The 15639-nt window shown below is 38.3% G+C and overlaps 1 protein-coding gene across 4 annotated transcripts in view; it reads left to right on the forward strand.

Annotated features, from left to right (window-relative positions):
* The window catches only part of SYCP2 (synaptonemal complex protein 2), a 52548-nt gene that overhangs the window by 13148 nt on the left and 23761 nt on the right, over positions 1-15639 (forward strand). For 3 of the 4 annotated variants that reach the window (XM_081010990.1, XM_081010991.1, XM_081010992.1), the window contains exons 9-27: positions 756-790; positions 1702-1844; positions 1922-1974; positions 2619-2664; positions 3254-3349; positions 3849-3909; positions 4132-4280; positions 5618-5692; positions 6177-6335; positions 6434-6530; positions 9915-10090; positions 10909-10984; positions 11178-11235; positions 12436-12569; positions 12662-13023; positions 14554-14678; positions 14878-14914; positions 15231-15304; positions 15387-15444. In XM_081010990.1, the coding sequence (XP_080867116.1) occupies positions 756-790; positions 1702-1844; positions 1922-1974; positions 2619-2664; positions 3254-3349; positions 3849-3909; positions 4132-4280; positions 5618-5692; positions 6177-6335; positions 6434-6530; positions 9915-10090; positions 10909-10984; positions 11178-11235; positions 12436-12569; positions 12662-13023; positions 14554-14678; positions 14878-14914; positions 15231-15304; positions 15387-15444 (2014 nt within the window). The remainder of the gene's footprint in view (positions 1-755; positions 791-1701; positions 1845-1921; positions 1975-2618; positions 2665-3253; positions 3350-3848; positions 3910-4131; positions 4281-5617; positions 5693-6176; positions 6336-6433; positions 6531-9914; positions 10091-10908; positions 10985-11177; positions 11236-12435; positions 12570-12661; positions 13024-14553; positions 14679-14877; positions 14915-15230; positions 15305-15386; positions 15445-15639) is intronic. The other variant, XM_081010993.1, reaches the window with a different exon arrangement.

Here is a 15639-nt window from a genome sequence, read left to right on the forward strand (position 1 = left end):
GAGGATCTTACCTGGGAATCCTCACTTGGCTCAAGAGCTTCTCCCACCCTACCCACCCTCAGTCAATGCCTTATTTTGCAGGTTAACTTTTCTTCACAGGTTTTGCAGGTTAACTTTTCTTCACAGGTATGCAGGTGCTGCTACGTTAAGGTCGCTGTCAAAGGGCCGGAAAGGAATTTCCCTGCATTGGCAGGTTTCGCCTTTCCCGTAGCAAAACGTCACAACTTTGGCGGTACCAGGCCTTAGGCGGAATCCTTTTGTCCATCTTCCTCTTTGCAGCGGCGATACCAGGGTTCCCCGTTAAAGGGGTTTCTGAAGGGAGGCTTTGACCGTACGCTGAAAGGTCGTCATTGCTCTCCCCTGCAGCGGCGGCGTAACGGGGGCGGCTATCTCTGCTTGAACATATGTTCTCCAGAGCTGGCCCATTCCCCCCACAACACTGGATAACCCTGATGCTCCCTAGGTCCCCGACTGGGGACTGGGGAGGGAGAACGCCCAATGCCTGAGCCAAGGTCTACCCACATTTGAAATTTAATAAAGTTGTGGCCAATTTAATCCCATAGCACGTTGTCTTGAGTCGTTATTCCACATGACGACGGGGGGGGGGGGCGCTCGGGATCTGGGGACTCCACCTGTCCACACAATAATATATTCTTAATTGTGGATATCACCATGAAGGGGATGCACAAATCATTAAACAAAAGTATATAATTTTTTAAAAAACAAATCCTGAATCATAATATTTTGTTTTGCAGGAATGATATGGGAAAGAGAATTTTGGAAGCTGGGGGTAAGTGCAGAGGATACTTATGTTTATTAGCTTAGATAATGTAACAGAAGTAGTTTTGCTATTGTGCCCATATTGACAATGTTAAGAGTATAAAGAATCGCATTTGAACATGAACATGAATTTGACAAAAGCATTTAGTTCACACATAAAAAGAACCCTCCCAGCTCTCACCTGGGAGCTTTCCCCTCTTCCTCCAACTTCTCACACTGGGAGATCCTCTCTACCCTGCCTCTCATGCAAGGCCCTTCCTTCACATTCCTGTATGTATCTTCCTTTAATTTAAGATAGGAAACTTCAAAAATCAAAATATAAATATAGATCGAATTAACAGAAAGAAAACAATAATTAAAGATCATAGAAATGTAAGATAAGTAACAAAAATGAAAGAGAGAGGTTTTTTTATTCTCTGTTTGCCAATTATGTAGATAACAATTATTCAAAATATGTACTTCATGTTAATATCTAGCTGTATTAAAGTTCAGCTTTTTCACAATCTGCTAGGTGTTGTTTTCTTCATCTTCAATCCGAGGCATCTCAAATTTGGGTTTTTCCACTCTTTGAATAAGATATCCCCATTGGCACTCAAGGACTCTAGTTATGAAGCATCTTCATATTAAAAAAAACCGTACTGAGTATGCTCAGTCCTCACTGGGCTGTTTTAGAGGCTTTTCCCTCTATAGGTTATACCTACTTCTGCAAACCTTGAGGTCCCCCAAATCATACTTAAGCACCCTTTTTGTTTCTCAGTAGCCCAGTTTGTTTCTCAATAGCCCATGGCTATCATAACCCATTACCTTTATGCAATATATCATACATTGTATCATTTTTTTAAATTTAAGCAACTAGTTAGCAAGTGTAATATTTATCCCTGGAAGGAGGTTTTATGCTATTATTCCTCTTGTACATTATAGACTATGACCTCCAAGTTGCCATTACAGAAGCTTTGTGCAGAATGACATCAGAAAAACAGAGGCGAGAATTGGCAAGCCAATGGTTTTCAATGGAGTTTGTTAGTAATGCATTTAAAGAAATTAAGGATTCTGAGTTTGAAACAGTAAGTCACATTCACATACTGGGTATTTCAAAGCAAAGGTATGATTGCAATACTTATGCTGCTTTTGTCCTTAACAGGATTGCAGAAAGTTCCTTAACCAGGTGAATGGCATTTTTGGAGACAAAAGAAGGTATGAAGTTAGCAATGAACCACTCTAAGATCGTTTGATGTCAGGCGGTATAGAAATGTAATTAATAAGAATAGTAATAGAAAACACTTTTTTAATTGAAGAAGAATGCAACATTAGATATATACACATGCAGTGATATGACTTGACCTTTCATAAGGTCATAACACCTTGTTTGTGGGATCTGCACTGGCTGCTAAACTGCTTCCAGGCCAAGTTTGGCAGTTTGATAAGGCCCTATACTGGATGTAGTCAGATTACCCAACGGGTCACTGCTTTCTGCAGAAAACTTTCTTATTGAAGTCTGCAAAATATCAGAAACCTGCTCCACGGCAACCCAGAACAGCAGTGTCATTGTGGCTGCCGGTTCTTTGTGGAAAAGCAATCTTGTTAAGATATGACAGGTACCCACTTTTTGCAGTTTGTTCCTTCTTTTGCTTGAGGCAAGAAACTTAATCTCTCCAATAGAATCTTCCAACCAGGTGGGGAAAATATATATAAACTTTTTTTTTAGGAAATATTTTGTCCATAAGTAGGACTTTAATTTTTTCCCGTTTGAAAAGGTAATGGAAAGTGGGAACAATTACCTGTGTGAGTGATGAGGTGGAAATGAACATATCTTCATTCTGTAAATACTTTTTTGACAGGGTTTTTACCTATCCTTGTTTATCAGCTATGCTTTGTGAACATGAGGTAAGTTCATTTCTTTTGTCTTGTGTATCGTTTGTTTTATTAGAACTATTGGTGTTTTTGTTTAAAATTGAAACAGAGATATGTGTTTGATAGATTGTCAAAAAATTAGAGGTTCTTTGGAATGAAAAGGCAAATGAGTTATTATGACATTGGAGATTTGACATCAACATAAAATTCTGGGCCAATTTGGACCTGGTGTTCCTAGTTTATTAAATTTAATAATGTTGAAATGAGTGTTTGACTAGTGTGCTGCCCCACATCTCTTCCTTTTAAACATTGTCCTCTTGGCATCTTAGTCACAGTTCCCCATTATCTCTGAAATGGAGAACTATGTTTTGATGTTGGTTTACTAACAGTTTGAATCCTGGTTAGTAAATTAATATAACACTACAGTTTCCTGTTTCAAATGTAATTAGGAACAATGGTTTTAGGGGACCAGGAATGAAGTTCTGAATATGATGTGTGTGCAAGATAAAGGGTTGAGTATACAGGCCTTACCTGTTCAATAAAACGATTGTGTATTTAGTAAGAAATCTTACACCATTACACATGCATTTATAATTTTATATTTGGATTGAATTTCCTTTAGCTACAGATCCCAGCAGATGACAACCTTGAAGAATTTTGGATTGATTTTAATACTGGTAGCAAAAGTGTATCCTTCTATGTTGCTGCGGATGATGGTGTAGGTTAAGTATTCTTATTGTATTAATTTTTTAGGGATAGTTCAGTATTCAAAGAAAATCAGTTAAGCTCTTCTATGAAGGTACAATAGAGTAGCTTAGATTTAGTAGATGTAGACTTTTTTCAAAACTACACTAGGTGTGGCAAGGGGCTGCATGGACTTTTATAGTCCTTGTCCTGCTCCTCCCCCAGCTGATGTGTCCATATACTCAATCAAATGTACCAAGTTTCCTAGCCCACGTGCCCACTTTGGATAGTTGGGGGAAGGGAGCAGGTATAAAAAAGTGAGTGGAAAGTGGCACCTGTAACAGAAAAAAACTGGCAGATCACTTAGAGATTTGGTTGACATGCTGGTCCACGATCCTCCACTGTGTTCTGAAAGTAGTGCTCCAGGAGAACTAGTTGTTAACCTGAAATGTATGCCTTTTAACACCATATTATGCAAGCAAACAAAAATGCAGTAAGAACTTTCATCCCTTTTCATCAAATGTTATTTTTAGGGTCCTCAGTGGGAAACTGTTTGCATTCCTGAAGAAGAAGTAAATACATACATTATTGAAGGTATTGAGCACATAAATTTATTTCTTATTCACAGTTACTGTTTCTATTAAAAGGGAAGGATGGGATTCATAATGAACCAATGGTATGATCATTACTCATTTCTTTTTTTAAAAAAAAACAGCAACCCTAAAGTTTATTTGAATGCATGCTTCTGCAATTTTTACAAATAATTAACATATAAGTAATAACAATTTAATATGAACACACTTCATTGTTGCCTAGAGAAAGACAGTAAGAAATTGTTGACAATACATTTACACAATCCAATGTCTGTGGGTATCCAAGAAGGAGAGAAAATAATACTGCATTTTGATTCGGCATTGGAAATTGTGGATGCAGCGTTGAAGGTTTATGGTGCCTATAAACGTCAGGTAAAAGCGAACCAATTTCCTTTCTCATCTATCCTCTATCTAGCAACTGAAACAAAAATGGACGTTTCACTTTTGAGTGATTATAGTTCTTTTCATAGTTGGTTCTGTTTCTATTTCTGCATTGCCAGTTATTCCTAAATGAACACCGCATGCAAGCACTTGTCACAAATTAATCTAGGGTTTTCCAGTTCTGAAACTGCCACAGAATAAAGCAGTGGTGATTTGTGTAGGCAACTGTTGAGCAAAATGGGGGAAAGAATAGAAATGTACAATAAATTACCTTTTAAATGAGAAACAGTCTAATACAGGGGTCACGAATATTTTTGGACCACATTTCAAATTTTGAGATAGTACTGGGGGCACTGGTTACAAAATTGCTGCTATGGGTGTGGGCATGCCAGAACACAAAACTAGAGACAGCCAACCCTAATCACCTTATGCTTACCATTGGAAGTCAACTATGTCCTGGCCTTGATTGTGGAGATCACACAATATTAATTTCACACGCACGTACATACTGCTGCTGTCTAATAGTAACAGGAAGCATTCTTCCGTACCAGGAAGAATATACAAGGTAGACACACCATAGTCTCTCATTTCACAGAAATCACATAGAAGGTAGCTGAACATTTTGCCCCATCACTTTCTTTCTAGGAGGGCTAAAGACTTTCTTTTTAAATAAAAGTTCAGAAATCTGAGGCCCCTGCTGAGGGACACCAGTAAAAGTGCTGTGGCACCATGGGTGCTGTGTTAGTCTAATATAAGGCTTTAAGCTAACATGTGATACAATAATTCAAACATACTGTCCTCACAAAAAAATGCATACACACTTTTCCTGAAAGCGTCCTGAACAAGTGGAAGCAATTTCCAGTGAGTTGGAAATGGCAAAAGGGAAAGCTTTTCAGATCCATATTGATGGTTTCCCCCACAACAATGTTGTGAATTAGTCATTGTCCAAGAGAAAACACAAAAGAGGTCTCATAATAAAGCCCTTTATAATCTAAAAAGTGCATTATTTCTTTGTGTAAAGAGCCTAAACTGCAAAAATAAAGTTTGCCCTACTTACCATAAATTATTTTTATTTTGTATTTTCTGTTATATAGTGGTACCTCGGGTTAAGAACTTAATTCGTTCTGGAGGTCCGTTCTTAATCTGAAACTGTTCTTAACCTGAGGTACCACTAATGAGGCCTCCTGCTGCCGCCGTGCCACAGCCGCACAATTTCTGTTCCCATCCTGAAGCAAAGTTCTTAACCTGAGGTACTATTTCTGGGTTAGCGGAGTCTGTAACCTGAGGTACCACTGTATTGTGAAATATTTACTACTTAAATTTTTCAGGGATTTACAAAGAAGAATACTATGTCAGTTGCCAAAACAACAGTACATGTCATTTTTGATGAAAGTGAATCACAGGTTTGTATTTCAGTTTATAATGTGATAATATTAAAAGCAAACTTCTGACTAATAAATATTGAAGGCGTGCATTATTGTCTGAGATGGTGTATATTTTATCATTTCTTTATCTGTTCAAGTCTTTCTCATGAAAACCTTGTTATTCAAAAGCCTAAAAGTGACTCATCCATTCACATTAAATCCCAGCAGAACAGCTGGATGTTTGCATGTGTGCATTTTAAACAAAATACTTTTGAGGCTACTATTTTATTCAGAATCTGCATGTGAGTGTTCTAATCCTACTCCCAATGCCATGCATAATTTTACACATCTCAGTCATGCTCCCCATTACTTGCCTTTTTTCTAAACTGAAAAGCACCCAAAATCAAAGCCTTCCCTTCTATCCTTTTATCCATTTCGTTTATCAGAAATATTTTTAATAAGTTGATTAGTATTGAACTGGGATTTTATTTTATTTTATTTTTTTAAAAAAAATACTGAACAGGTTATTGTACCAGAAAGTCAAGTATCTCCTTTGGAAGAAAACTCCTGTAAACCACTGGAAGATAAAGATGCTCATTCCCCACCACATCAGTATCTTCAGACACAGAACAATTTGAATCAGAAACTTAATAAGGGGGACTTGCAAACGGTTAAATCCAAGGTAATTTGTATAATAAAATGCAAAGGAAAATAATGTATATTACATTCCAAGGTTAGATTGGCATTATTTTAAATTATGCTTTTCTGTTTTATTTCAAGATTAATCCAGGTAAAAGGAAAGTGTCTGAGGCATCAATGGTGGTGCTGTCCGCTGCCAGGTTGTCTATGCCAAGTCCATTACCAGTGGTTAATACTTGTAAGTTAGATGCAATGTTGTAAGGTGTAATTTACTGTTGTATTAGCCATCTGCTATGAAAAATGCCTTGTTTTTATAACGCATCAACAATTATGATCAACATCTGGCACAGGGGAATAAAATGCCCTTAATAAGATTTAGGGCAGAGCAATCCAGTACTCCAGTTATGCTAGGTGTGAGGGAGATACAACTCCACTGTTTTGGCAGACATATATGCTTAACCTAGGAGGCAAGGAAAAAATACAACTCAGAAAACCCCCAAACTGTACAAAAATGGCTGATATCCCCCAATCAGGGCTCTGCCTGCAACAATGGGCATATGAATTCACATAGATCAAAATGAGCCCTCAACACCCATCATAAGATGACAATATGACATAACACTGCCCTCACTTCCTGAACCCTGGTGACTCAGGCCACAGTGGCCCCACTACTCCCAGTCCTACAGGCAGGGGTTCCATGCTGCTCAAAAGCAGAATTTTTCAGGACAATACTTCTCCATCTGGAGTTTTGCCACTGGGTGTGTGCAGGTCTTAGGACAACGGTTGGGGACCACATTGCCTTGTGTCACACTGTTAAACCAAAGTCAGCCCTCGTTGGGAATAGCCTCTCAGACCTGACACCTGGTGCCTTTACTAGATTTGATCTCATGCTCTCCGCTACAGTCTATAGAGGGCACCCCCCCACACACAATTTTAGGACCAAAAGCAACCGTAACAGCTTTTTAGAATCATGCCAAGAAGCTCCTGGATTCCTCAGCCACCACAAACCACAAAAGAAGTCATTTCTGTGGGTTAAGGAAGCGTTAACTGGGTTGGGTAATGATTACAAGCTATGACAAAGGCAGGAGAGCAGAATTGTGGGAGGTGTAGTGAATCTCCTCAGTTTTTTCTCCTGCCTTGGTGAAACCAGTACATTCCCTCCAGCTCTCTCTGTTTTTCTGTCTTCTTCCACTCCTCAAGTTGCAGAAGCTACTGCTCTCCCAGGAAACACTCAAGAAAAGTGCTCTCCACAGAGGGCATACTTGTTGCCTTGTTTGAACAGCTCTGCCTTATGAAGTGAGTAGGAAAAGCAAACCGAGTGAGGATATCCTCCTGCTAGTGTAGCTGTTTGAAGGGGGGGAAAAGATTCAAATCCAAAATAAGGCATAAAACAGTAACACCAGAAGCAACATAAGTCATTGCACCCTTAAAGATTTTAATCTTTTGACTTTCTTTAATGCCTCCTTTCATGTGAAATATATCAAAGAAAGATGATTGTGCATATGTGAGGACCTTTGATGTTAATAGAATATATAGTTCCTCCTAAATCTCAGATGTTAATGTTGTATTCAGCACTTTCCAGCATTAAGTCGCAATGAAGCATCTTTTTATTTGAATTTTATCAGCCAGTAGTTGCTTTTTATGTACCTCAAATAACGGGCCTCCTTTATTGAGCCTGCTAATGGTTTCCACAAGCATTTTCTTATTCATTTATGTAGGACACAGGCTAGGCTCTGGCAAAACTCTGGGGAGGGGAGTCCATAATTATGGAGAAGCCAGAGAACAGTAATGTGTGCCTTTTCTGTTTTATATTGATTCATGGTAGTTTGAAATCAGGCGATGCTTTGATCTTAATTGTTGCAGAAGTAATTGAAAATTGCCTCATTTTGTGCAAAGTTGCCTCAACTAGGAACCCAGTGACTTAATAGTCAAAATCATTTTGCATTGTTGGCAGAAAGTTATAGTCATCTATGCTTTTGATGGCCCATTCTGTCATAAGGCAAATTGCAGTTATAGATACTGAGTACTCTTCAAAGGCACTATCAAATTACAGTAGCGGAGTCTTAAGCTTTTAAAGTCAATAAATGGTTAAATCTATATGTTGACTTTTAACTGTAATAAATCTTTACACCTGTCCTCCCTTTGAAGAGATGTCCTCTGTCCCCAGCCCTCTGCCCAGCCCCCAAAAAATACCTCTATGAGAGAAATAAGATTTTGTGAGTGGTGCAAGGTGAGCTTCTTGGCTAAGAGGTGGGTTAAGAGCATAGGAAACTGGATTATAAGTTTGTCCATCTAGCCCAGCACTGTCTACTTTGACTGGTAATAGCCATGTTTCCAGACAGAAGTTTTTCTCATCACCTCTACCTGACCTCTTTAACTGGAAATGTGTTGGATTGAGTTAAACATGGGACTTTTCGCAATCAAGGAATGTGCTTGACCACTACACTGTGGTCCCTCAACCTGGTTTTAGAATCCAGATCTTCCTGGGCTAACTCTCTGTCTCTTTCTTACACCACACTGTCTCTCAACACTAGAGTTGACCCCCGTACACATTCCAATCTAGAAAATGAAGCAAGTTCATCAATATTCCTCTCACCTTTTAATGTTACATTTCTTACAGTGGGAGACAGATTTTCCTTAAAGACAGTAGTCTTAATAGTTGGATTGATCAGCTGCAGATTTGCCGAATTCTGATATTGACAATAGCTTTTTATGAAATGTGCTTGAAACTAAGAAATCAGCATAATATGAAAGTGGACCTCAATATTGTTTTGTGCCTGTAGTAGGCTTATATTTGAAATAGGATTTATTTTTAAAAACACTTTTATTGCAAGGTTACGGTATGTTTCAAAGCATGTTGGCAAATCTTTCCATATGATCTTTAATGTTTCCCAAGTTGCTGACTTAAGGAAAGTCACTGTCGTCTTAAATGCGAATCCCCCTCCCCCAGCTCAGTTACACCTGGCTCTTAAAAGCTTAGAATGTGGCAGTCCTACTGTGCCATGACTGTGCTCTGGGACTCTGACTGCAGCTCAGACACGGTCAGAACCAGGGGCAGAGACTCCGGAGCTGAGTGATATGTCTAAAACCTGGACATGTGCCCACTACCTGACCTAGATGATGACTAACTCTTAGTTTTCTGAATGCATCCTTCATGTCCACTAAAAGAAATGTTCGCAGCAACATTCCTGCTCTCTGCCTATATCTGTCTCTAATCCTGTTCTAAAGTATAACGTTTTGGTTCGGCCAACAGTGTTAATCCCTTTATTTGAACGAAACAATTTAATCTTCTGTAAACATTGAATTTGGTACTTCAAATATGTCATTTTACATGCTGACCTCCATATTGATTCTGTAAAGAAACATTTTTTCTATTTTTAAATCAAATTTGGGACTCCAAGGTGTTTGTGGTTCCCACAAGTAATTGAAGCAAGAAGAGGTATAGTGTGAGATCCCCCATGGCATGTAATGATTCCAAATTAAAAATTAAAACTGAGAGACTAATAGTTCTGCTCTGTTCAATATTCAAGTTGTAGTAAGCCCATTTGCCTACAGTTTTGGCACAAACAACACAGAACATGCAAACTTCGTTAAAATAACTCAAATGTGGGTTTGTTTCCAGCAACTCCCCTGAAAAGCAGAGTTAAAGCACCTCTTAAAATGACGAGCTCTATGGGAAGAACTGATATTTTCTCAATAACTGAGGGAAGAGCAGTGAATTTCAATCAAGAAGATGATTATACGCCTCTATCTTCGGTTACCAAATCTGTAAGAAAGGATAATTCTGCTGCAAAAAAGGTAGTTATATGTTTGCGTAACTTAGGGTAAACTCACATGGAAGCTTCAAAACCGCACAATAGTACTGGTTGAAGCTGGCAAAGAGCTGCCCATTCTTATGTGGGCTGGCTGGGACCAGGTTTGTGATACTGGAGAACACATTGGCCAAGGATTTATGACATCGCTGTGGGACAGCTGGCCTACACTTTGAATTTAGCCTGGTAGAAATCTCAAAGCCATTATTTTTGCTCTTACTGAATCCTCGTGTACACTGTTTGCTCCCTTTCAGAAGCTTAATTGGTAGTTAAAATACATCAAATAAATCAAGACTGAGTGGACTTTGGACTGCTTAACTGTATTGCAAAATAGATCATCATTAAATTCCAGACAAATGCAAACATAAAAGGCTACTTTTTATAGCACTCTCTGTATGTGCGTGTCAATCCAGCCAACCTTCATTGAGCTCGGACTTTATCAGTTCCGCTCCAAAGCCCCAAAGTGAAGGAGTATGTTGGAGGAAGATGCTTTTTTGTCTGTCTGCTGTTGATTTTTTTGCTACCTAACATATCAATTTCCTTTTATTAGTCCAGGCTATTCACACTTACTTGCAAATAAATCCCATTGAACTCAATAGGATTTCCCTTGGGCATGCATGTACTGCATGCATTGTACTGTAAGTTTTAAAAAAATGTTTTATTAGGATATGTGATATTGATCTTTGAGAGCTTATGTATTTTGTGCTTGAACCTGTGAAACAGTTTGAACAATATTTGAGAAACTGAGATGAAAATAAATGCATGCTAATTACATCAATAATTTTTTATTGTGTTTATATACAGCAAGCTCCAATTCAAAATGTTGAAAACATGCCTTATGAGGAAGAAGTTTTGAACACCAGTGAAAAACAAAAAGCAGGCAAGTTGCTTGACACGTTTCACTAGTTTTGCTTTTAAATTATTTTCATATTTGTCTCATTTCAGTTTATTGTATGCAGCCCTTGCAGCTGAAGAGTGGGTTAAAAATGTTCTAAAAAGGAATAAAATTTGGATGGAAAATCTTTAACAAGATGAAGATTTTAAGTCTAATTTTATGTCTATATTTCACTTAGATGAATTGATGGATATTGTTCCTGATTCTCAGCTGGTAGAAAGAAGTGACAAATCATTGTAAGTAATGGAAATAAATTATAAACAGTAAATCTAAATGTTAACTAGTACTGATAGCAGAATACTCTGGTGGATGGCTCTGATTTCATGTCAGGAGGTCTTTAGATAAGCCTATCATCAGTTATATTCTCAAGCAAAAACATGGATGTTAGCAGGGTGGGGTCCAAAATCCCTTCCAGCCTATGGCTTGGAAACTTTGGCTGTCACTTATTATCATATTTTTTTTTTGGCCTTCCTTACGCCTTGCTTACTAAGTTAAAAAACAACTCTTAAAAGAAGTTAGCATTTGGTTAGTGCAAGAGTTCTTTGTAGCTCCTGCATAGTCACACAGGCCAGTTATTTGCCCATGCAAAGATAATTCAGTTCTAAAGCTAGCTTACAGTTTTGGTGGTTGCCCTGCTGCTCCCACCCTCTGTGGGCATGCATGGCTCCCACCTTCTAACTCTATTCTCCTTTCACCACCCCAGCAGTAACTTGCTTGGAGAACTGTTCTTTGCTAAGTATTTTCTCTGTGAAGGAAAAAAAATGAACTCCCCCCCCCTTACTTTTGTATTTTCTTTTATCTATGTTTCTTCCTTATACTTCTGTCTTTTTCTTTTCATTGGTCACTCCCTGGTTGTGTTTTTCCATCTTTACATTCAAGAGGTGGGATTTTTTCTGTAGATAACTGTCCTTCTGGGAGTAAAATAATTGGTATAGTCTCTGTGTCTTCTACTTTCCCAACATAGCCAGGCTTTTACTTGCCAGGCAAGCAGTAGATGACTTTGTGTCTAAGAACACTGCTTTGGGAGAAGGCATTGCTGATTGCTGAGAAAGTCAGGCTTACTCTTTCAAAGCCTCCACATTTTTTGCAGAGGAGCAGAGCAGACCCCAGTGGCTTTTGTATTTCTTCAGGAAGATGGCAGGCCACTCATAATAGATTTTATGTGTTTCCTGGAGGCGAGGAGCCTTAAAGTTTTTTACGCTGCCTTATACAGACAATCAGGTTAGCTCTGTGGCTTCTGAGCAATTGGTTTACAGTAGTCTATAGGCCTTAGGTCCAAAGGAAAAAAGAGAAGTGTTTTTCTGGAGCACTTTTCATTGCAATAGAGCCCAAAACTTCACAGACCTATGATTCGCAAAGCCTCCTACTAAGCAGGGAGGGACAACCACATACAGTAGTGATAAAAGTAGGATTTTCTCCCCATTTGCTTTATTTAGGTTACCTGGCATTCGGGAAAATTCTGTTGCAGAAGCTAGAACTCGGAAAAAACAGAAGTGTTGGGTACCTGAGCAGATAATATCACATTGTAACAAGCAGAATAGTAGTGCACTGGGAAATACAGACTATCAAGGTTAAACTTTTACTTCATTTATTAAAAGTGTTAAATCGGGTTTTTCTTAAAATCCCATTTTTAACTTCATTTTGTGTATGTGTGTATATTAGGTCCTAATTCATGTAGTAAAGCTGTCAAGCCAAGAGTGTTCACGTCAGTATTTGAAATGTCTTCTCCAGGGCTGAAAAACAAACATCACAGCTATGGAAAAATCGTGGAGCAGCAGTACAATGAAATCAGTAAAATACCAGAAAAAAATGGCAATATAAAGAGCACAGAGTCACGGAACAGTTTTAAACGTTTGGATGAGAGCATATCAAAAGATAACAGCATAAAGCTTGCTCCTGGTAAACATGAAATGTCACTTAAAGCAACAATGAGTTCAAGACACTCAGAATTCGTTATGGAAACCAATGATGACACTAGCATTAATGTTTCTTTTGGAAAAGGAACTGACAAGAAAACAGATCAGGTAAAATGAAAGAAGGCAAAGCAGCCTCAGAATTACTTTTCTATTTGGAAAGCATAGTCATGACTTTTCAGATTTTTTAATAAGTTGTATATAATCACTACATCAAGGAACCCTGCCAGTCTGTTAAGATTTCAAATTGGTACAGTGTCACGCACCAAGCCGGTCAGTAAATCACACAGTTCCAAAGCTGCACGATCTTCACAAACTTGTCTGTGTTACAGGCCTAATGAGCACAGCAGTTCATGCCCTGTAGGTCCTACTCCATGAAATCAGCTGCCGAGACTAAAAGTCCCGCCTGCCTACAGCCATCCGTTTCTCCTCCAGGGCTTCTTGCAAGCAATCAGAGACTGCACCTCTGTGCAGCCTGCCTTGAGTAAATGATGATGATGATGATGATGATGATGATGATTATATGCCACCCATCTGACTGGGTTGCACCAGCCACTCTGGGCAGCTCTCAACAAAATATTAAAAACACAGTAAAACGTCACCCATTTAAAACAGGGCTGCCTTCAGATGCCTTTGCTCTTCCCGTTTCATACCTCTTCTGGTTCCAGGGGGAAGGGGAGTTTATTGCAGCAGAGGGGTGGAGATACCCATTACTCTCATCTCTGCCTCTGAACCTCCCTCTTCCCACTTGTCTGCTTTAGCTTCTGCCTTTGATTCATGACGTCTGTCTGCCACTACTCCCAACTCAGAGTCCTGTTACCTTTCAACTTTTGACACCTCTTCTTCCCATTCTTCTCCCTCTTCTCCCTGTGTCATAGTTGTCCAACCACCACTCTGGACTGGGTTCCCCAGCTAGCTTCTCCCACCACTCCTCTGTGTTCAACCAAACCATGACATACAGATATCATAAAATCTATTTAGGTTAAAATATTATTTCAAAGAGGTTGTGAACTGCTAAACGTTATCACTTTCAAAATATATTTTTCCTTAAAATTGGTAAGTGTTTCATAAATGTTATCGTTAAAGTTGACTGCATTTACAAGTGCCCTGGTACCTAAACCCGTGTTTAAAATTATTGTCACTTAATGGAGACTGTCTGCAGCAGGGATAGTGAACATGGTGCCCTCTAGATATTGTTGGGCTACAGTTCCACCATCCTTGACTCTGATTCCAGCCCTGATCTACAAAATAAAATGTAGGAAGAGACATACCCTGTAATTCTACAGAGAACTAATGTAAATGGGGGAGAAGCTTGCTTGTTTGCTGGATTTTGTTTAAAAAAAGGTTTTGGAAAGATTCCATTCAAAAGCTTTCTTGTTCATCCAGCTGATAAACTCCAGTAAATAACTCCCAAACCATTTTTGCTCAGCTTTATGCACACTTATCTCCTTACTGCTGATAATATCATAACTGCAAATGGCTTTAGTGGAGCAGAGATTTCCTGCATGTTGCATGAATGTTCTTCATTTTCCTACTAGTATACAGAAACCTTTGACTTTCTGAACGGTGCTGTAGAAGCTGTACTATTTTACTAATCAGATTTTCTGGTAAATTTAACAAATTATTTTCAAAATCTTACAGAAAGCAAAACAAAAAGAAATGATGGAAACTACAGAAATGTTACTAAGTAAAATCAGCAACCGATACAAAGGAATGGATGGTGCAAAAAGTACAAGAAAACTGTGCCAGTTCTTTGCTAACAGGAGGTATTCTATACATATTTTCTTTTTATAGTAGTTACTTGCAGGCTAGTAATTTATTTAGAATTACAACATTTTACTGATCTTGCTTTAATTTCTATATTACCTAATTCCCCTAAAACATGGCATTAAAGCAAATGTTTTTTACTAATGAATTTTCTGGTATGAAATAGATTTATTATATTATTTTTACTTATTTTTACAGCACATCTTTAAATAAATCAGGTTTCAGTGTTTGCAAGGTATGTTGTTTTTCTATACAAAGAGGTATATTAAAATTTTGTTCTACAGTTGTTTCAATATGTAAGAATAAAAATACATTCATATAGTAAATTTAATGTTTGACTCAACCACTTATTAATAATTACTGATATCCTCAGTGATATTTCATCTTTAAGATTTGAACCTATTTGGGGGCACCTTATGAGGCCAAAAAGCAACTTTTAAATATTCATATAATTAAATAAGTCTTGTTGAAGTAAAAGAGGACTGCATGAGTTGAGGAGGAGTATTAATGCCACTATACAGTTTTTTTGCTAACTCTTCTTTTATGCCTAGAAAAAAAGTCAGAGCAGAAGTTCTAGAAGTTTAAAAACTACTACTTTGCTAAACGTAACTACTGGGCACCTTATGTAAGTAAAGCGCCATCTCATTCAAGTACAGTAATTTAGATTATGAAGAGTATACTGAACAGAGTTTTATCTCTTTTGATAGGGACGATGTCTACAACTTTAATCTGAGTGGATCTGATGAACCTACAGTAAAACTTGGAGTAAGATTAGTATTGTAGCAAATAATGTGTTACTAATTATAAACCACAGAGCCTAGGGCTTGTCGATCAGAAGGTTGGCGGTTCGAATCCCCGCAACGGGGTGAGCTCCTGTTGCTCGGTCCCCGCTCCTGCCAACCTAGCAGTTCGAAAGCACGTCAAAGTGCAAGTAGAAAATAGGTACTGCTCTTGCATGAA

The sequence above is a fragment of the Podarcis pityusensis genome (genome assembly GCF_964106645.2).
Source record: "Podarcis pityusensis genome assembly, chromosome: 6".
Taxonomy (NCBI): Eukaryota; Metazoa; Chordata; class Lepidosauria; order Squamata; family Lacertidae; genus Podarcis; species Podarcis pityusensis.